General features: G+C 44.6%; 1 protein-coding gene across 7 annotated transcripts; it reads left to right on the top strand.

The window, feature by feature from the left end:
• The first annotated feature begins 1,561 nt into the window (after positions 1-1,561).
• On the top strand, positions 1,562-12,124 carry nacc1a (nucleus accumbens associated 1, BEN and BTB (POZ) domain containing a). 7 transcript variants are annotated; one of them, XM_084677309.1, is made up of 9 exons: positions 1,562-1,698; positions 2,637-2,796; positions 5,110-5,265; positions 5,579-5,839; positions 5,975-6,611; positions 6,756-6,926; positions 7,184-7,289; positions 7,510-7,607; positions 8,490-12,124. In XM_084677309.1, exons 3-9 carry the CDS (start codon positions 5,140-5,142, stop codon positions 8,792-8,794), a joined length of 1,704 nt encoding a protein of 567 aa, XP_084533435.1. In that variant the 5' UTR covers positions 1,562-1,698; positions 2,637-2,796; positions 5,110-5,139; the 3' UTR covers positions 8,795-12,124. The 7 variants fall into 7 exon arrangements, with proteins under 7 accessions (XP_084533435.1, XP_084533439.1, XP_084533436.1 ...); XM_084677310.1 differs by lacking the exon at positions 1,562-1,698 and adding an exon at positions 2,236-2,324; XM_084677312.1 differs by lacking the exons at positions 1,562-1,698; positions 2,637-2,796 and adding exons at positions 2,809-3,162; positions 3,329-4,783.
• The last annotated feature ends 9,870 nt before the right edge of the window (positions 12,125-21,994 follow it).

Here is a 21,994-nt window from a genome sequence, read left to right as displayed (position 1 = left end):
TTTTGATTGGCTGTTTCTTGTCTGATTTGGCAACAGCAGTATCCTGATTGGCTTAGCAGCCCATGGCTGAGGTCCAGAGCTGTGATGCTGTTGCTGGGACAGAGTCATAACATCATGCCAGCCAAAGTACCAAGCAGAATGGCGATGGGGAGGGAAAGCATGGAGCCCAGCAGGCTGCCTTGAAGCCTCTCTCTGTCTGTCTCTCCCTCTGTCTGTCTGTCTCTCTCTCTCTCTTTCTGTCTGTCTGTCTGTCTGTCTGTCTGTCTGTCTCTCTGTCTGTCTCTCTCTCTCTATGTCTCTCTCTCTCTGTCACTCCCTTTCTAAATAACTAACCATGAAACCAGAAATAATTTCCCAACATGCTCACCTGATTGGACACAAATAACAGATATTTAACTGCCAAATTATTCCCATTATTGTTGTCAACATTATCATTGTCAACAACAACATTATCATTGTGATAATTATGAGCCATCAAAAGTCAATCTTCATTGTGGGTATAATCAACACCTCCCCTATGCTTGTTATGCTCACCTAATCTATGATGTGCACAAGAATGATCCCTTCTTCCTGGTGCAGGTAAACTACTATGGAGGTCTCTGTGCCTACAAAAAAAGGGGAAAACCATAAGCGCATGTAGTTAAGCAAGTTACAATTAAACAACATGAATCTCTAAGTGCAAGTGTACCTGTAGAAAAGCAAGCAACAGTAAAATAAAAATAAGATACAACTAAACACAAACTAAAATAGAATACAACAGTTTAAATCAGCTACCACTAACCAACAAGAGCAACAGTCTCTAAACAAGAGTCATTGTGATCCTTGAGGAAACTAGCATTGGGTTCAACAAACCATTCCTAAGTACCGTTGTACTCCCGGAACAAGTGCGTCTTGAGCCTTCTCTTGAAGGTGGAGAGACAGTCTGTGTCTCTGATGGAGGTGGGGAGTTGATTCCACCACTGGGGGGCCAGGCAGGAGAAGAGCTTGTGTTGGGCCCGGTGGTCTTGAGCGGTGGGACCACCAGGCGGTTGTCTGAAGAAGACCGTAGGTGGCGGGTGGGGGTGTATTTGTGTTTTATGCCCAAACATAAATACATATAAAATACACATTAATGTCAGCGTGATGAATGCTAAATTATTGTATTTGATTGACACACGTATTTAATTGGGAGTTTTTGCCTCCTATTATTGACACAGGTCTTATTTTGGTATTTGATTGCATGGTTCTGTTGTAGTTCTGTAGACGTTGAAAGTTCATTGCTATTTTATGCGCGCACCAGGTTCACCTAAGTTAACAGTCTAGACACACACGCACGCAAGCAAACACGGCCTACTTTTTATCACTCGCACACGGGGAGGCAGAGAAAATAAGAGGCCGTTTTTGTTCACTGTCTGATGCGGTTGCTGTGCCAATCCGCACACTCCACGCCGTGGGATAGATCTCCCCAAATTGAGGCTGCGCTCGAGACGATCATGCGATTGAATGACGAGCGCGTCATGCCTGTCTCCGTCTAACGCGTTTGATCGGTTGCTCTGAGCTCCACAGTCTCCTGGGACGTTGTAGTTACATACTGTCCTCGATAACTCTGTGATCGGTGTCTCGCCATAGCCCACAATGAATGGCTGCCTGTAGTAAAGGAAAAGCGAGTAGAGCGCTGCTACCGAAGTCTCCTCAATTGCAACGGTTTCTAAGCAAGCGGTGAGTGTGCCGACTGCCGGGGTCGTGTAAGGATTCAGGGGCGAAAGAGGATGTCCGAATACACTGTGGTGCCCGCGTTCCTAGATGGCATAGTAACTTGGGGCTGATAAAGCTAATGAACGTTAGCGTCTTGAATGTCTTAGTATGAAGACTTTTGTTTAGGAAAGGGTTGGTAGAGTTACCGGCCGCGTCACTTTAACACTTGGCTTATACATCTGCGTATTCTTTTCCATGTGCACAAGCACGACTCAGGAAAAAGTCGCGTCTTACAAAAGTTTTTCTGTTCAAGGCACGTAACTTTCAAGTTTACGTTACAAGTCTGTCAGGCTGACATCCGTCATATTCTAGCAGTAGTGATTTATTTAGTCTGTGTTTAGGTTTTCTCGCAAAGTTGTTCGGAAATTCACTGTTTGCATGATTACCAAGCTAAATAGCTAGCTCGTCTTGTCTGTCTCCTACCGCCACCCCCCACTCCGTGCTGCACTGGTTCCGTCTGGCTCGCCCTCAGCTGCTGCGTGTCCTGGGATGACCTGTTGATGTCGGTAAAATGGAAAATGGCAGGGGGAGCGATTTCCCCATCCCAAAAATATTTAAATAAGTTAGGTAGCGGACGTCGCGAAAAAACGGTGACAATTATATTTAGATAATATTATAATAAATAGTTGTATTTGATTCCGTGCACTGTCGCGAAAGCATAGGATATTAAGTGCCTGTGAGAGTAGATGGTGTGCCGGGGCGAACCCAAATTATTTTTGCAGAGCTTGCTGTTAGCTTGTTAGCTTAGCGTCCTGTCAAGCAGGCCTGCGCGGTGTGCTCGAATGGGAAACGAACCTTACAGTGCTAAAAGATAGCTTGAGCGATAAATGTGAAAATTATCAATTTGAGGTATTGTTATTACTTGCGCGCTTTGACGCCACGGAAACCTGCTTCTTTACCAGGCGGCAACGCTCACTGCCATCCTCCCTCGACCCCGGGCCGTGCCAGTGAAGCACTCCAACCGGGCAGACTGGCACACTGCGCGGCACGGTCACCCCGGTGCAGCTACAGCATTACCGACCCAGTTTGATCCTGCATCCCGTCTGGTCAAACGCTACCAGGGTGAGACAGACGTGAAGTATATAAGCCATATTAACGTCGAAAAATGAAATTCTAATTACCATTTGTAAAATATTTGTTTTTCCAGAAGACAAGGGAAAAAATCGTTTGCTCGAGAGATGCAATCAAATGTGAGGAGCATTAAAACCAGGAAATGCCTAGAGAGCTGTACTGTGCCAGCCTGGTCTTCCAGTGTCAATAGCGAACTACTTGGAGCATATTTTTTAGCAGTTGATGTCGATAGTTTATACTATAACACAGATACATAGGGTAGCTATTAACTCAAACTGAAATTCTGGCATTCCTCACTCTCCTTGGGTTTATGTTGTAGGCAAGATTGACCTCATTTCCCCCTCCATGGCTTTTGTGGTTTGTATAAAATAAGCGGGGCAGTGAGCTTGGCTACTTTGCTGCACTTTCACCTATATATTTGTTAACGTTGGACATTACTTTTCCTTTGGGACAGCCCCATGTACAAGTCCCCCTTCTTCATCTCACTCTCTTTCTGCCGTTTTACCCTTTCTCTCTCACACAGGCCAAACTCTGCAACACACCCCACTTTCATTCTTGTCTCTGCGTTGCTATGCCCTGCCAAACTGTAAACAAGCAGTATTGTCTAAGTGTGTGTGTGAGAGTTTCTTTATGTTTGTTTGGTTTGTGTGTGTGCTCATCTGGGTTTTAGTGTGAGAGAGAGGGAGAGACAAAGGGAGTGTTTCTTTTTACCATGGAGTCTGGCTTGATCCCAAATGAAGCAGTTTGGATATGATGGGCTGCTTACTGCAGGCTTAATCTGCTAAATCAGACCTAAATTGGTAAAATCATCTGAAGTGCTCATAGAGTTGGCTTTGAACTTGGTGGCCAGCGTAGTTAATTGTCAGTGACACTAATATGTCTGTATGCGTCTTGCTTTACGTACATGTTTTATGTGCTCTGATAGCAAGCGGACACAGCTATGCATACTGATTCATATGAATATAGGTAGCTTGACGTGCTTATCAGTGTACCAGTAGTTTATTGTCAATGCGGGGTTTGATAAGGTGGCTTTAAACTGTAAAGTGGGTGTGGTGGAAGTGTTGCACAGTTGACCGCTGCCACAATGGGTGCGTCTCAATCCTAGAAATGCCTCCCCCCTCATGGTTTTATTTATACATTTACATTTAGTCATTTAGCAGACGCCCTTATCCAGAGCGACTTACAGTAAGTACAGGGACATTCCCCCGAGGCAAGTAGGGTGAAGTGCCTTGCCCAAGGACACAACATCATTTTTGCCGGGAATCGAACTGGCGACCTTCAGATTACTAGCCCGATTCCCTAACCGTTCAGCCACCGGACTCCGTGACCTGATACATATCCTGAGCAAATGAAAAGACAGGACAAAATCAACACAGCATTGAGATGCACACTTTGGATATATGGCTTATAAAATGTTAGTGTGACCTTTGAGATCTAGATTAGTGTTTATTATGAGCCGGCCGATGATACTGTTTTTAGAGTTCATAAAGTCAATTCACTGTGAACCTGTACTACAGTTTTTCTTTTGGTAAACATTTAAATGAAGCTTGAATAGCAGAGACAATGTAAAATCAAGGCAGGAGTGCATTGTTAGTGGTTTTGAATAATCCAAGGGAGAAATAAATACAGAAAGCTCACTATGTTGCATAGATTTTAGCAAATGAATTGGATGCATGTCAATGCGCTATGAACTTAAACATGATTCAGATCAAATCAGGGTCCACTATCCTGTATGTTCCCCTGCTCCAACACACCTGATTCAAAGGAATGGGTTGTGATCAAGCTCTGTGGAAGCCTAATGATGACCATTCATTTGAATCAGGTGTGCTAGAGCAGGGAAACGTCTCAATCATACAGGACAGTAGACCCCAGAGGACCAGGATTAAACAACCCCTGAAATAGATGACGAAAAGATGGCAAAAAGACGAGCCCAAGGTCGACGCAAGCTTCGTCTACTACGCCTCAGAATCTTTACATGGTACTTCAGAACTACATGGTACTTCAGAAAATGTGTACATAGTGTCGTTTTTATCAGCCTACGTTTCCTTTTTAGTCAATGATCCTTTAGTGAAGTACACACATAATTGAAAGTGTTCCCGTGGTTTCCAGGGGGCGGTGCTGCGTTGGGTGATGTCAGCTGACTGGGTTTCCTCTGGGTGTTTGAACTGCTCCCCCGGGCACCTGCGCCGCTCCATTTAACATACTCCGGGATTGTCATTCGAATAACACCGTTGACCTCGCTCCCCTTTCTCTTCCTCTTGTTTTCCCTTGCTCTGCCTCACTCGATCGGCCTCTTTTCTCCAGACCCCCTAAGGTGGTGTGCGCAGGCGCACCATGGCCCAGACCCTTCAGATGGCGATCCCGAACTTCGGCAACAACGTCCTGGAGTGTCTGAACGAGCAACGTCTCCAAGGGCTCTACTGTGACGTGTCCGTGGTTGTCAAGGGACACGCCTTCAAGGTGGGATGTCCAGACATAGTTTTTCGACACATGGCCGAGGGAGCCTTCTTTATAATCTGTCCATCATTCAAAGCGTCCTCCCACTTCTGATAGGAGCTCAGCTTAGTATGAGCGGCACATAGATGATGATCTATCCTTGTCTTTGTACATTCATCTCTCGGATGGTCTGGTGAGTGTTGAGAGAAGAACAGAAGACGTCCTGTTTTTATTCATTTCTTTCAAAAATGTTAATGTTAAAAATTGAGGTCCTTCTGCTCTTCGGACGTCCGAAGAAACGTTTTAAAGCATTTCCGCGCTCCCCCTCTTCCCCCAGGCCCACCGTGCCGTGCTAGCGGCCAGCAGCTCCTACTTCCGAGACCTGTTCAGCAGCAGCATCAACAGCACGGCGGGGAAGAGCCCCGTGGTGGTGGAGCTGCCCCCGGCTGTGCAGCCCCAGAGCTTCCAGCAGATCCTGGCCTTCTGCTACACCGGCCGCCTCAGCATGACGGTTGGAGACCAGTTCCTGCTCATGTACACCGCCGGTTTCCTCCAGATCCAGCAGATCATGGAGAAGGGGACCGAGTTCTTCCTCAAGGTAGGGCGGCACACCCGTTTGGGAGGAGTCCCTGGAGGTGTGGATCTGAGATTAGTTTACCATCCACCTCGGGGATTGCCTTCCCTGCACTTTAAATGCTTATGAAGGCTGTGCACCCTTCCCCCACTTTCCCAGGTGTCCTCCCCCAGCTGTGACTCCCAGGGCCTACATCCAGAGGAGGCCCCATCCTCCGAGCCCCAGAGCCCCGTCACTCAGACCGGCTCGGGCGGAGCCCGTCCTGCTGCCTGCCTAACGCCCCTTCCCCTGGTGACCCGGGTAAAGACCGAGCAACAGCAGCAGCAGCAGCAGCCGCCGCCGCCCAGCCATCCAGAGGCCTCGCCCTACTCCGTGGTATGCACGCCCGTGGCCAAACGCCTCTGGGAGGGGAGCAGCAGCAGAGATGGGGCCGGCTCGGGTGGAGGAGGAGGGATTAGGAAGGCCGCACGCTTCTCCCAGGAGGCAGTCCGTGGCAGTGCCATACAGAGTCCTGGTGCTCTGGGCCTAGCCATGGGCATGGGGGCCAGTGGGGCTGCGGGGATGGGGGTCTCGGGGGCCCACAGCAGTGGCACTAACGGCAGCTCGGCGGGTTCGGGCAACGCCACGTCGGAGGGCGCCAGCCCGGGCACCATGAGCGCCTACGCCAGCGACTCGCCCATCAGTTACCACGACGAGGAAGAGGAGGAGGAGGTGACTGACGAGAGCACGGAGGAGCAGTACAGGCAGATCTGCAACATGTACACCATGTACAGCATGCTCAACGTAGGCGCCACAGGTACACTGTGTGTGTGTGTGTGTTTGTAAACGTGCATACACGTGAATGAATGTCTTCCAAGGCCGCCAAACTGTTGATGCCCAGAGGATGAAGTCAGTATTATGATGATGTGTGTGTGTGTGCGCGTGTATGCGTTTCTACCAGCAGGTGAGCGTGTGGAGGCCTTGCCCGACCACACGGAGACTCGGGGTCGCATGCGAGGTCGCCAGGACCTGTCATCGCTCCCCGCCGAACTCGTCACTCAGATAGGCAACCGCTGCCACCCCAAACTGTACGAGGAGGGAGACCCTGCAGAGAAGTTAGAACTGGTCTCAGGTTGGTGGGAGGGGGCGGCAGGGGGGATGTTAACGAAGCTATATTGTGCACCACCTCGTACCACACTGTGCTATTGGTCTGCCCCACATCGTACTCCCAGGTTGGGAGTGGTCAAATGACGCACACGACATACCACCATCCTCCTCTCGTTGCCCTGGTAAAAATCATTCGAATGTGTGCTTGTAGAAATGCATGGGTATGTTTGGTGGTTGGCTGACATGATGATGATGATGATGATGATGTGTGTGTTTAAACAGGTACGTGTGTGTTCATATCAAGAGCCCAGCTGATGAACTGTCATGTGAGTGCAGGGACGAGACATAAGGTGCTGCTCAGGAGACTGCTGGCTGCCTTCTTTGACAGGTAAGTGTGTGTGTGTGTGTGTGTGTGTGTGATGTTCTCTGCCAAACCTCACCTTGTGATGTGGAATTTGTCTGAATGCAGACAGTAAAATGTGGTGGAGTATATAAAAAAAAAAAAAGAACACTGACATTTTGTCTGACTTAATGGTGTGCATGTCCATCTAGTAAAGGTGCTGCATGCTTTTGCAAAACACGTTACACTATTGTTTCTCCACTTTCAGGAACACTCTGGCCAATAGTTGTGGAACAGGAATACGGTCTTCCACTAATGATCCCAGCCGCAAACCTCTGGACAACAGAGTGCTTCACGCAGTCAAATGTGAGTGTGGGGTGGGTCGTAGGGTGGAATACTGGAAATCCCTGCTGCTGACAACTTTACAGACACAGTCATTTGGTATTGTGAAATGGCAGCATGCATCCTTGCCCTCTCCATCATCTCTTCGTTCTCTCTCATCCTGATTCTCTTCCTCTCTTTATCACTGTTCCTTGGGTCCCTTCCCACTGACGGTTGTAAAGGGTGGGACATATCTGGAAACTCCAGAAGCTTTCCTTGGGGAGTTAAACTAGGGAATTTTGGAAATACTACCAAGTTTAAAGGGAATCGATTTTACATTTGGGGTAATTTATACAAGTGATCATATACAAAAATCAACATATTGTTTGGTCATAAGTAGACATGCATGCAAACTAATAATACATTTTTATGTCATTTTTACTTATTTGTGAGCAGAACTTGAATCGATTATTTTAATTGAAAATATTTATTTTCCTCCTTGGGCTGAAATGCGGTAGTGTGGCTTCAATAGACCTGCTGTAGTGTGCAGGATTCTAGAAATGATCTGTGCATGTGATGGAGGAATGCACATTTCATGCAGGGGGTGTGGCCTCAATAGCCCTGCAGGAAGTAGAGTGCTGGGTGCATGTGATTGAGGATTGAGGAATACGCATGGTAGAAATTCAACTGAATTTCAACCAAGATTATTCCATTATCCTTTCCCAACTGCATTTAAGTTCCCTGTTATGGGCTAACTTATATTTTGTACATTTCCAGTATATTTACATTTGCATATATTCCAGATAATTCTCATGGAAAGTTTCCAACTTTGGAAATGCCAGAACATTTTGTAACCCTTTTCCCAACCTCTTCTGTGCCTGTCTGTCCTTATCCAATTAGCCTTCTCTGTCTCTCTCCCTCCCCTAGTCTACTGCCAGAACTTTGCCACCAGCTTCAAGGAGAGTGAGATGAACGCAATAGCCGCCGACATGTGCACTAATGCCCGGCGGGTGGTGAGAAAGAGCTGGATCCCCAAGCTGAAGCTGCTGATGGCGGAGAGCGATGCCTACTCCGCCTTCCTTCCCGAAGCCGTCAAGATGGAAGATGACGGCCTGGGGGCGGAGCCCAACTTTGACCCCGTCTCCCTGGAGAGCGGGGCCGATGTGGAGGCAGGGGGCCCCACGGGTGAATCGCTGCAGGCAGTGGGTGGGGATGGTGGGCCATTGTTTTAGCGTTGGGGGCAGTTATTGGGTTAGCTGTGATGTGGCAATGCCCCTTACTTGTAATTGCTCCATCTTCTACCACCCCCCTCAGCCTGACTGCTTGAGCCTCTTTTGACCTTGCTGTCCCAATGTGTGACTCTGGGAGGTTGTTATTGCAAGCAAGCAGGTGGAACCACAAAGTTGGCGCTTATGATGTTCCTAGTGTGAAAGACCAGACCCTGAAGGTCTTTTGCTTGCTGGATGTTGATCCAGTGGTGAGTGATGGGGAGTGGGGAAAGGTGGGGAAAGGGGAAGAGGGTTCTGTTTTTCACTGAACTCCCTTGAACCTTTTTGTTTTTGTCGGTGTTCACCCAGCCCCCAATTTGAAATGCATTCCCTGAAGTTGAGGGTGGAGGTCGAGGGACTAAGGGGAGAAGTCCCGATACTGAATGTAAATGGGCAGTGCCAGCGTTGCTCCAGTACAGATGATTTGAGGGTGGTGTTGGGGGGGGGGGGGGATCCCCTCTCCTTCCCTCTGCTCTCCCATCCGTAGTCCCCCTTACGCCACTCACTCCACCTCAATAGTATTCCAACCCCACCTGCTTCTCCCTCTGACCAGAACAAAATTGAACCTCCCTTTACAAAACAAAAGAAATGTATTTTGCATTTTGTGTCGGTTTCCCATTTTGCAAATTTCAGCCCTATATGCTTGTAACATGTTCAAATGAATGGAAAGGTGTGGCGGAAGTGCTTTATGATTGTCGTACAGGATATATGGTCATATAAAAAAGAAATATAGATATTTATATAGAAGCACATGCAGCGCAGTGCACTGAGAGGAAAAGAGGGATTGTTTTTAAGGTCTTCATGTTGCTTTATTATATTTTCAAGAGCAGTGTTTCTAAGGAGTCATATTGATTAAGGAAAGTGCTATTTTTGCATACACTTACCGTTACAGCAGTCTTAACATTGGGACCCATCAGTCATGTTTTAATACAACAGACCAAACTAATAATGTGATAGAATATCTGTTTCACAGAGATTTGTACCCACTGTGTATTAGACAGAGGCTACATCTTACTCCTCTCTTCTTTCTGCGATTGTGTAAATGTACAGTACAATGAGGTCCGTTGAGAACATGACTGGTGACTGTTTAATGGCAACTATTGATGGTGGTCGCTACTCTAGCTAAATTGCTTGCTGGGAATCATGGCTAGCTATATTTAAAGCTTTGATCAAAATGGCTGACTATATGACTACTTTTCTAGACCAACTTAAAATGTTGAACCGATAACCTTCAAAGAAGCTAACTACTGACATTGTGCAAGGTATAAAGATTTGGGGAAATAGGTGTGAAATAATACGTGGGATGTGCCTTTTTATTGCGCTCTATATGCAGGGTTTGCAAACTGGAGATGTGCAGGGTTAGATTTGTGATTGGCTGATGGAATCTTTCACTTTGGCTGTTGTTCAGTACATGAATTGCACGCTGCAGCCTTTGTCCCAGTGAAAGAGACGAGGTAGGGTGTATTGTGTGCATGAGGTCGGGTCTGCTTCAAGGGGGAATGTCAGTGGTTTTCTGTTTACTTGAGTGTGGTTGAGTTTGTGTTCACAAGTTGATGTACACATTGCAGCCCCTAACCAACACGTTACACGATCATTGAAAAACACACACCTACAAACCCTGTAGACATGTAAAGGTTGTTGTTGTATCACAACCCTATTGCATTGAAAGTCCAAAATGTGTGTATTTAAAATTTGATTAAAAGCATTTGATAAAATGTTCCACCCCCAGGAAAGATGAGTGGGGTTGCACCTTTACATGAGACGAACCAGTTGTCTGTGCACCTTTACATGAGACGAACCAGTTGTCTGTGCACCTTTACATGAGATGAACCAGTAGTTTGTGCATCTTTACATGAGATGAACCAGTGGTTATGCACCTTTTTAAGGGGTTGAGAGCTTGTATGGGAAGTTAACCCTGTAGGGTCACTATTTATTTGTTGAAGAGCAGTATGCTCCTTTTCACAAGTGACTGACACCTGATGTAAATATTAAGAAGACTGTTGAGTTGAATCTCGTGTTTCAGACTGAACAGTATGTTAGTAACTTTGCAATCGATGTGAGGAGCTGATTTTTCTATTTGTTTGGTTATTATATTTTTTACCTGATTGTGTTGAAACGTCACAGAGATGTTTATTGATGTGGGTGAAAACGGCTTCCTGCATGCATTCATGTCTACACATGTAGGTGTTAGCCACAGGGGAAGTGAATAGATGACGGCCTGATATACAAGTCTGTCTCCGAATGTTTTTATGGGGAGGCTTTGTCAAAGCTCTTCAGCATACTTTTGACCCACAACCCTGGAATCTCAACACTTCATAGATGTCACTCCTCTGTATCTCCTCATGCACACACTATAAAATCCTACTGAACTATAAAATATACCTCTGATTCAAGTTGATTTTCTAACCTTTTTATCATGGTTATGAGAGGTGTGCTTTGTTAAAGAAGTTCTTGGGGCCTGATTGGGTTTTCAGAGTGAGAACATTGATGAAGTGGCATGGAGAAACTGCCATGGCCCAAATTGTATTTTTTCGCATTTTTAGATCATTTTTACAGCTGGCAAGTGCTCATTGAGGATAGTGCCATGCAGCTGAATGATATGTGTCTTGCAGACAGACTCTGGGCTACTTCAAAGAATAAGGTGAACTCATGACACGTGATAAACCCTCTTAAAAACTCAAGTACGCCCCCTGATGTTGACTGATGGCACTGAGTGGGTTCTGATGCGCCACTAGAGAGCAGTGTGTCCCCCATAGTACCTGATGTGTGTTGGAGAGACTGGTACCTCCAAGCATTGCAGCTGCTCCCTAAAATACCCCCACTGCCCCGGCACACACACACACACTGGAGATTATGGGCCAGTGGAGACCGTGTCAAGTATAATGTGGCATGGAGAAGTCTTTTTCCAGTACATATATAAATATGAGTATATACTGTACATGTATAGATGAACACTGTATAATAAACATGGAGGCACCGGGTTGGGTTGTTAGTTGTGCACCCATAGCATGAGGTGTATATGTACCAAGAACACGCTTAATAAACAGTGCAGTGGCATCTACTTGTCTTTACCCATGCTCCTAGCCCTTAGTCACCCTGTAGTCGCAGTGCTCTTCTGCTCATCTTGTTGTTCCAAGTGCCAATAACTTTGTGAAACCTGTAACTGTGACCCAATATTATTCAAGGCAATTGCACATTTAACAACTGTAAAATATATATTAGAAATATATAAAAATAACATGTCAACATGGATTAAAAAAAGAAATATCTTAATAAAAGGTTTGTAACAAATTACTTTGGTTTTGTTCTTTTTCTCTCTCAAACTAGTTCAGTATTACTGCACTGCTGTATAGTTTCTAGAGGCCATAGGTAATACTGTACAATGAAATAAATATATAATACAAAATATATGGATAATGGAAAGTAATAGAAAAAACAAGCAGTAAAAACGGAATAATCTGCACAATATGCAAAACGGCGCTCTTGAAACAAGCAAGTAAAAAAAAACATACGCTATACAAAAACATGAATACTTTTACAGGTCTTGGAAGGGTCTTTTCCTTTCTGTAGGAGACCTTTAACTGTCCGCACAGCACACTCTGCCTCTCCATTGCTCTGAGCATATCTGGGGCTGGACGTAACGTGTGTGAACCCCCACTGTGTTGCGAACTGAGTGAAGTATTCAGACGAGAACTGGGGTCCATTATCTGTCATGACCTCGGACGGTATGCCGTGCCGGGCGAAGATAGACTTGCAATGTTCCACTACTGCTAATGAGGTTGTTGATGTGAGTTTAGCTACCTCAATGAAATGGGAAAAGTAGTCTACCACCAAAAGGTACTGGTTATCGTTCCACTGAAACAAGTCAGCACCCACCTTTGCCCATGGTCTATCGGGGAATAATGTGGGCAGCAGTGGCTCTTTGGGGTTGATTCTTTCTTTTGCACACGTGTCGCAGCCCTCAACCACCTTCTGAAGCTGTGTACAAAGACCCGGCCACCAGACAGATTGTTTGCCTCTTTCACGACACTTTGCTATACCTCGGTGTCCTGCGTAAAGTTTCTGAAGGATGTCTGTCTGTAGCAGCTTGGGAATAACTAGCCTACATCCCTTCAGTAATAAGCCATTTTCCACTGATAGCTCATCCTCGAAATGTGCATACGGCAGGTAAGCTCTGTCTATTGTGGATCTGTCTGGCCAGCCCTCAGTACAGTATTTCTTTACTTGGCTCAGAATCTCGTCCAGTTCTTGGTGTTCCCTTATTTCTTGTAGCCTCTTTTCTGTGGCTGGGAGGGTTGACATTATCATGTGTACATACAGGTTGACTTCCTCTTCCTGCTCTGGTTGCCCTCTGTCTCCCAACGGCGCCCTTGACTGCACATCTGCCATGGCCAACTTCTTGCCGGCCACATGTGAGATGGAGAAGCAGAAAGCCATCAGGCTCATTCTGAGTCTCTGAATGCGTGGTGGGAGATCATCCAGGCTTTTGGAGCCTAGTAACGGAACCAGAGGCTTGTGGTCCATTTCAACGTGGAACGTGATGCCCACCAGGAAGTCCGAGAAGCGCTCGCACGCCCATGTGATTGCCAAAGCCTCTTTCTCAATCTGAGCGTATTTTTTCGACTGACGGGAGCGCATGTCTTTCCTTCTTGACTGACTCATTCAATTTGGTCAGATCCACGCAGATGCGTACCTCATCTTTGTCGGGCTTTGGTACAGTGACCATACCAGCGCACCAATCTGTAGGTTGTTCAACCCTTGAGATTACCCCATCTCTTACATACGCGCAAGTTCATTTTTTACTTTAGACATGAGAGGCAGTGGGATTCGTCGTGGGGTTGATATGGAGAATGGTTGGGCGTCTGCTTTAAGCTCTATTCTGTATTCACCGTCCATCTTGCCTAGCCCTTTGAACAGTTCGGGGAACTGTTCCTTGACTCTCTCGACTGAGTCCAACACCACTGTATCTACTCCAGCCACTAGCCCTAATGCCTGGATAGCTGGACGTCCCAGTAGGCTAAACTTCAGACCCGGGACTACATACACTTCCTGTGTGGTACTTTTACTGTCTGTTCTTATAGTAGCTGTGAACTTCCTCTTCACTGTGATAGGCGTCAGACCCGGACCCTGTAGCACTCTCTTGGATCTCTCTAGCTCTGGGAACTGCCTCTTCTGAAATATGTCTTCAGCTAGCACTGTTACATCTGCCCCCGTATCTATTTTGAATACAGCTGTATGCTCATTCACTCTAAGGTTGATTAGCCAGGGTTCACCATCAGAACTAACTGTGCCTAAGAAAGCTATCCCCTCCTCATCTGACACTGCTGTGTTAACTTCGTTGAGAGCCCCTGACATGCACGCTTTTGCATAGTGACCTTTTTTCTGACACAAGTTACATGCTACATCTCTAGCTGGGCATTGGTTTTTGCTGTGTGCTGGTGTTCTACCACACCACATGCACCGTGTCTGGTTACCTGGTTGTCTCTGATAACTGCTTTTATCATATGTTCTAGCCTGCATTTTCTGCTGTCTTCCTTTGCCTTTTTCAAATTTGTATTTCGATTGAATGCTGTCCACGTCTGTAGTTTCTGCTACAGAATCACTTTCTAGAGCTAAGCAACACTTTTACTGTAGCTAGCTAGAGAGCACCTGTATCATAACCAGAAGTTCGTTGGTTTATAGTCTGTCAAATTAGTTCTAGTTATTGGTGTTCGTTGGTGTGGAGTTAAGTGATTCTAAGCAGAAAGTGATTCACGGTGGAAAATACAATGTTTGGAGCTATGGCTCTGGCAGCCAGGCTACCAGATACCCCCCGCGTAATAAGAATTATACTTATAAAAGGAAGTAGGCTTGACATGCTTCACTACAGCACACTACTAGTTCTGGTCCACCGATACTAAAAGCCTTTTTTTGTGGTCTCACTGTCAAACTTTGTTGGCCTATGCCTATGGTTATTGTCAAGATCCAACGCTCCTCTTCCCCTGAATACTTCAAACCTGGACCCCAAATTCCCCCCCCTGGTTACCGTCTAGTTGGTTTGTTCCACTCTGTTTCTGTTGTGCACGCCCACTCCTTGGATTGAGTTGCCCACTTATCCCTACACACCTGTGTCTGGTTACCCATCAAGCTGGTCTGTATATATACCCCTGATGCCCTTGTGTTATTTGTGAAGTCTTGTGTTAGTTTACCGTCACATTCTGAGCGTTTATCCTATTTCTTGTTTGGCCTCTTGTTGACAATCCTTGTTTGTTCCAGACCTTGTTCCCTCCTGCCTGATCCTTGTCGATACCTTCACTTCTCTACCTGCTTCTGGATTTTGACCTCCTGCCTGAATACTGGATACGACTAGCCTACTCCCTCTTGTACCTTTGCTAAATAAATCTGCGCTCTGCGCTTGGGTCTACTCCTGTCTCCTGTGATGCGTAACAGTTATCGTCATAGCTGTGTATTCAGCTTTGTTTTAAGTTGTGGTTTACCACCACTGGCACCCAGGGGACAGTGGCAACTCAATCAGGTGCGGTTACAACATGTTAAATACCTTAAATTTCACTAATTAACTTTAGCTTTGTCTCAATGAGCATAGAATTCTGAACATAATAACTGTTTTACAATAATATTATAGTATTATTTATTTATTTAATCATTTATCAAATAAGTTTTTGAGTTTTGTTTGTTTGTGTAGAACATAGGCCTACATAGATTCAGTGTGCAGGTGTTACAGACGCTATTCAATCTCTCCATTTCAGACAAGCAAGAATTGAACTATTTGCAGTGCAACAAACTTTAATTAAACATGTATTTATTGTACAAAACTGCAAAACTAAGTACGTTTTGATTAATTCATACAAAGGTTAATGACAGTATGACACAAATACAGGTCATGAAAAAATGAGCTGTACTCTCATACCTCCAAAACAAGTTGTATTCAATAAATGCAGCAGTAGGTGTTGAATATGTGTTCTGTCTTCTTGGTGGGGGAATGGTCTAACTGAGAGTTCATGAGCATCATGACTGATCACGCTAGCATATTTCTGATTGGAGGAAAAAGGCGTCCCCAGGTACGCTTAAGAGTAAAATGTAGAAGTACCGGTGAGTACCGGCCACTTCGAGCACTGAGTTAGACTAAAGATCATTGTCTCACGCACATTCCTGTTCTGACGGTTCTACGAGCTGCCGCTCATTAGCCTGACTTGGGAATTGTAGCTTACGAGGACTTATTGTGTTCATCATTGATCAGGAAATGGTAGCGTGTAGACTTATGTGCCGTAGCCTACAGACACGGATGCCTATTCGTGAGTATCTACCTAAAATCGACTGATACTTCCAGCTGCTGTGGCCTATTTGAAGGTTTTTCAATTTGGTTTCTCACATGGAAGTTAAAGAATAAAAGCGGCATATAGAATAAAAGCGGTTTCCCTCAATACGGGGTGGCTAAAGATTACAGTCGGGTAGTAGGCTATAGGTGTACTAAAGCCTGCATTAATTTGACTGGGAATTGTGGCATTGTAGACGCTGGTCTAAATGGCAGACACAGCTGCACACCAAAACCTAGCCACAAATACATGTAATTTATAAACCGATAAGTTCTAAACAACTGACAGTAATTCATGATTGCAATTCAATGCATGACGCCAAGTGGACAGTAGAGCTATAAACAAAATGTGTTGAGTGAATGTTATTAGCCTATTGCTTATCTTATCTACCGAACATTGTAAATGAAAGCTATTACATTTACAAATTAATTTGGTTCTTTTTGGTTTCCAGGATTTCTCTTTATTTGTCTTCTGTTATTTGTTGGAGTGATCCTTTTTTATGGGTAAGTTCCATAACATTACAATTATATTATAAATGTGTATTATAGCCTATTGTTCTTTTTCCAAGTAACACAAACTTGTCATGACATTCACAAATTCAAACTTCCGGGATCAATAACTCCATAGCGAAATGTTATTAAATCACAAATAACACATATTTCGTATTGTAGTAAGGTAAAAAACGAGCAACAAAGTAATTTCCATCAAAATTAGCCGTCCTGCAACCTGAAGAAATAACATCGGTCTCGACGAGCAACAGGCAGTTAGACGAGCGCTTAGGGACCGTCTACAAACTACAACAGCGAAAACGGATACAACAAAAATATTTATAAATGTAATGTTTAAATAAGGTAGTTTTTCCAAACTTGCCTCAATTATAACTTGTCACCTGCTGGTTGTACTACAGTACTTACTTTCAAAAAACAAGCATAATCTTAATTTTGGGAATATTTTTTTTGCTAAAAACGTTTAATAGTTTATTCATTGAATACAGTTGTGTCTTTAAACTTTCCTCACACATCAATGATTGATCAGAGATTAATAGTCTTCTGTTGGTTGTACTACAGCGCTTACTCTTCAAAAATAAGCATAATTATGTTTTGGGGGAATATTTATTGCCCAAAACGTTAAATAGTTTAATCATTAAATACAGTTTGTAGGCAAAAACATTTAATAGTTTAATCAAACACATTTGTGTCTTTAAACTTTCCTCACACATCAATAGTCTTATGTTGGTTGTACTACAGCACTTACTTTTCAAAAAGAAGCACAATTATAATTTTGGGAAATATCTTTTGCCCAAAACGTTTAATAGTTTTATAATTAAACACATTTGTGTCTTTACACTTTCCTCACACATAGTCTTCTGTTGGTTGTACTACATCACTTACTTTTCAAAAAGAAGCATAATTAAAATTTTGGGGAATATCTTTAGCCCAAAACGTTTAATAGTTTAATCATTAAACACAGTTGTGTCTTTAAACTTTCCTCACAAATCAATAGTCTTATGTTGGTTGTACTACAGCACTTACTTCAAAAATAAGCATAATCCTCATTTTGGGGAATATTTTTCCAAAAACGTTTAATAGTTTCATATATAATATATCAATAGTATTCTGCTGGTTGTACTACAGCACTTTAAAAAAAAAATAGGCATAATATTAATTTTAAGACGTCATGTATCCAACACTACTCCATACTTTGTTGTTGGTTGACAAAGCCATTCTGCTGAGGTCATAATCGGCAGGTAGTTCCCAGCCCTACAGGACACGTACCACACGATGCCTCAAAAAAGCTGGCAGGACGGGGTAAAAAGGACAACAGTTTCTTTCCATAGGCCATCAGGCTTCTGAATAGACATTGATATGGACACTGATACACTTCTCACTAATCACTTTACACACTGTCACTTTCAGCTACTGGTTGCACTATCAGCAACATTGCACTATTGTACTTCACTTGTCTGAAGAACAGGTTTAGCAAGGCGGTGAGAGAGGCTAAACAACTTTACTCGGAGAGACTAGAACATCAATTCTCTGCTAATGACGGTTCTGGAGAACCGATGTCTGGAGAGGGCTCAGGTAGATTACCAACTTCAAGCCCAGAGCCCCCCACTCCACTAACGACTCCCGCCTGGCCAACGACCTGAATGAGTTCTACTGTCGTTTTGAAAGAAAATTGGACAGTCCTGAACAACCCCTTTCCACCCATGAGGCCTCTGCCCTCCCCCCCTCTACAGTGACGACTCTCTCCATTCAGGAGAGAGAAGTGAACAAACTGTTCAAGAGACAGAACCCCCGCCAAGCAGCTGGGCCGGACTCTGTCTCTCCAGCCACCCTCAAGAACTGCGCTGACCAGCTGTCTCCGGTGTTTACATACATCTTTAACACCTCCCTGGAGACATGCCATGTGCCAGCCTGTCTCAAGTCCTCCACCATCACCCCTGTGCCCAAAAAGCCAAGGCCAACAGGACTTAATGACTACAGACCCATCGCCCTGACCTCTGTGGTAATGAAGGCTTTCGAGCGCCTTGTGCTGGCTCACCTTAAATCCATCACAGACCCTCTACTGGACCCCGTGCAGTTTGCCTACAGAGCCAACAGGTCTGTGGACGATGCAGTTGACATGACCCTCCACTTCACCCTACAGCACCTGGACTCCCCAGTACCCTACACCAGGATCCTGTTTGTGGACTTCAGCTCTGCCTTCAACACCATCATCCCCGCCCTGCTTCAGGACAAGTTCTCCCAGCTGAACGTGCCCGACTCCACCTGCAGGTGGATCACAGACTTTCTGTCTAACAGGGAGCAGTGCGTTAAGCTGGGAACACAAGTCTCTGACTCCCGGTCCATCAGGACCAGATCTCCTCAGGGCTGCGTCCTTTCTCCTCTGCTCTTCTCCCTGTACACCAACAGCTGCATCTCCAGTCATCCGTCCATCAAACTCCTGAAGTTTGCGGACGACATCACCCTCATTGGGCTCATCTCTGGTGGAGACGAGTCTGATTATAGGTGGGAAGCGGACAACCTGGTGACCTGGTGCAGCCAGAACAACCTACAGCTTAATGCTCTCAAGACAGTGGAGATGGTTGTGGACTTCAGGAAGAACACAGCCCCACTCACCCCAATTACCCTGTGTGAATCCACTGTCAACACTGTGGAGTCCTTCCGCTTCCTGGGCAATATCCTCTCCCAGGACCTCAAGTGAGAACTGAACATCAGCTCCCTTACCAAGAAAGCACAATAGAGGATGTACTTCCTGCGGCAGCTGAAGAAATTCAACCTGCCAAAGACAATGATGGTGCACTTCTACACAGCCATCATTGAGTCCATCCTCACCTCCATCACCATCTGGTACGCTGTTGCCACTGCCAAGGACAAGAGCAGGCTGCAGCGTAGGTGATTGGCTGTAATCTGCCTTCCCTTGAGGACCTGCACACCTCGAGGACCCTGAGGCGAGTGAAGAAGACTGAGGCCGACTCCTCCCACCCTGGACATTTACATTTAGTCATTTAGCAGACGCTTTTATCCAGAGCAACTTACAGCAAGTACAGGATATTCCACACAACATAATTTGTGTGGATCCGGCGACCTTCTGATTACCAGCCTGACTCCCTCACCGCTCAGCCATCTGACTCCCTCCCATATTCAACGATGAAACTATTAAACGTTTTGGGCAAAAAATATTCCCAAAAAATAGGATTATGCTTCTTTTTTTTTTTAAGTAAGTGCTGTAGTACAACCAACATAAGACCATTGATGTGTGAGGAAATTTTAAAGACACAACTGTATTTAATGATTAAACTATTAAATGTTTTTGCCAACAAACTGTATTTAATGATTAAACTATTAAACATTTTGGGCAAAGAATATTCCCCCAAAACATAATTATGCTTATTTTTGAAAAGTAAGTGCTCTAGTACAACCAACAGAAGACTATTTATGTGTGAGGAAAGTTTAAAGACACAACTGTATTCAATGATTAAACTATTAAACGTTTCTAGCAAAAAAATATTCCCATAAATGAGGATTATGCTTGTTTTTTTTTAAGTAAATTTATGATTTAATAACATTTCGCTATGGAGTTATTGATCCCGGAAGTTTGAATCTGTGAATGTCATGCCAACTTTACCAAACTCACGTGTCTCTAGTGGCTGTTGCATTGGAGTCTTGAAGCTTTTTTGTTTGATTTAGCTGCCGCGCGGCCATAAGAGGAGAACAGGCTAAACTTTTATTTTTGAAATATAAATTAACCATACTTTTGACATCTCACTACAAGCTCAGCATAAAAAGTAGTCGATTTAGATATGCATAGTGTAATGGTGTGACTGTAGGCTAATGTAAAGCAGACTTTATCACTCAATGACTTATTAACACATTATTTTACTCAGAGTAACTGAATTTAGCATGTAACCGGTGTGAACTGGTGAAACTCACTCCTCAGGTATGTAATGGGCAGGGGCGGCCTTAAGCATCTGGCGGCCCGTTTCAAAAACTAATATGGGGCCCTACCCACATAAAACAAACATAATAGAGCAGAAGAAGTAAGGATTCCTGTTGTTTGCATCAATATTATTTTATTGCGTGCACTTTCAGCTAACAGGCAGCTCAACATATAAATAATCCAACCTTATTTGATTAAAACTAAGTTATATACAATTATACAGCGTTTTATGTTTGAATAAGCCTCGCCCTTTCACGCACTTAGCAGTATTAGCATGACTACAGGAGCGTCCTAGCCAGGACCGGCCCAAGCCTTTATGGGGTTCTAAGCCAGGGCTCCAGACTAACTTTCCTTACTAGGAGCACAGTAGCCCCAGACTGAACATTTTAGGAGCGCAAGCAGAAAATTAAGGGGCACACCTTATATTGACCTGCAATGCATTTATTCATGTAACTGGAGAGGGTACAATTCAGTGGCAATTTTAGATCCTTTTTAGGAGTGCTCAAGCACTCCTTATATTTTTTTAAATATTTTCTTAAATATATTGTTTATTATCATTTGATGCTGGTAGTTCATGAAGAAAGGGACATCCTTAGTTTTTTCATTAAATATTTTGCATAATAATACATAAATGTATTAATTGTTATCCAGTGAAGTTAGGGATTTATATTAGTAAGGGGGTTTACGTTTAACACTTTTACAAGGCACTGTATTCATGTCACATTCTCATTGGGGGCTGAGCACCCCTAAAGGTCTGATTCTAGAATCTCCCCTGCAACGCACCATATAAGCTTGAGTTTAAATACATTATTTAATGTGACATTACGTACTGTACATGCAAGTCAAACACAGGCAGGGATACAGTAGCAACGCTCGTGCTAAATAAGTATTTAGCTGATAGGCTCCATGACGTAAGAAGGGCTCGTGAAACTGCTCACCAAAAGAACGAAGGGGCACCCACTTGTCTGGCAGATTAAGACATGTTCGTAGGAACCTAGCGAAAAATAGCCTCAACTTTCCTAGACTTTAAGCTACGGTACTAATGCAGAAGGAAAGCTGATATCGCCGTCTTACTACAACGTCGTATCTATGCGTTGTTGCTAACGTATGCTGACATTGTACACACCCAATGAATTCAAAATGTGTAGGTCGCACATGCGCGAGCGCAAAATGTGACCATTTGGTCTCAGTCTGGAGCCAACACACCCGCTATTGTCTGCGACTGCCAGTGCAAGCGAGCAAAGTAGCATGTGCTTCTTCGCGTGCGTGTCGCGTGTCAGATAACCCTCTCCCTTCGGGTTTTCAGCCAATCAAATTATGGCGTTTCTTGTACTGTCGCGGACTGGCCGTCGGAATCGATCCAAATAGCAGCACAATTCGCTAAAATATTGGTGGGGACAATTTTGTC

The sequence above is a fragment of the Hypomesus nipponensis genome, chromosome 17 (genome assembly GCF_054491055.1).
Source record: "Hypomesus nipponensis isolate SF chromosome 17, ASM5449105v1, whole genome shotgun sequence".
Lineage (NCBI taxonomy): Eukaryota > Metazoa > Chordata > Actinopteri > Osmeriformes > Osmeridae > Hypomesus > Hypomesus nipponensis.
Note: the sequence above shows the minus strand (reverse complement) of the source record. Positions and strands in the feature narration are given on the sequence as shown.

Excerpts from the sequence above, each read along its gene's own strand:
- nacc1a (XM_084677313.1), top strand. The coding sequence starts at position 5,140 with ATGGCCCAGACCCTTCAGATGGCGATCCCGAACTTCGGCAACAACGTC. Across the intron at positions 7,290-7,509 it reads CTGGCTGCCTTCTTTGACAG|GAACACTCTGGCCAATAGTT; the intron begins GTAAGTGTGTGT and ends CTCCACTTTCAG. Across the intron at positions 7,608-8,489 it reads AGTGCTTCACGCAGTCAAAT|TCTACTGCCAGAACTTTGCC; the intron begins GTGAGTGTGGGG and ends TCCCTCCCCTAG.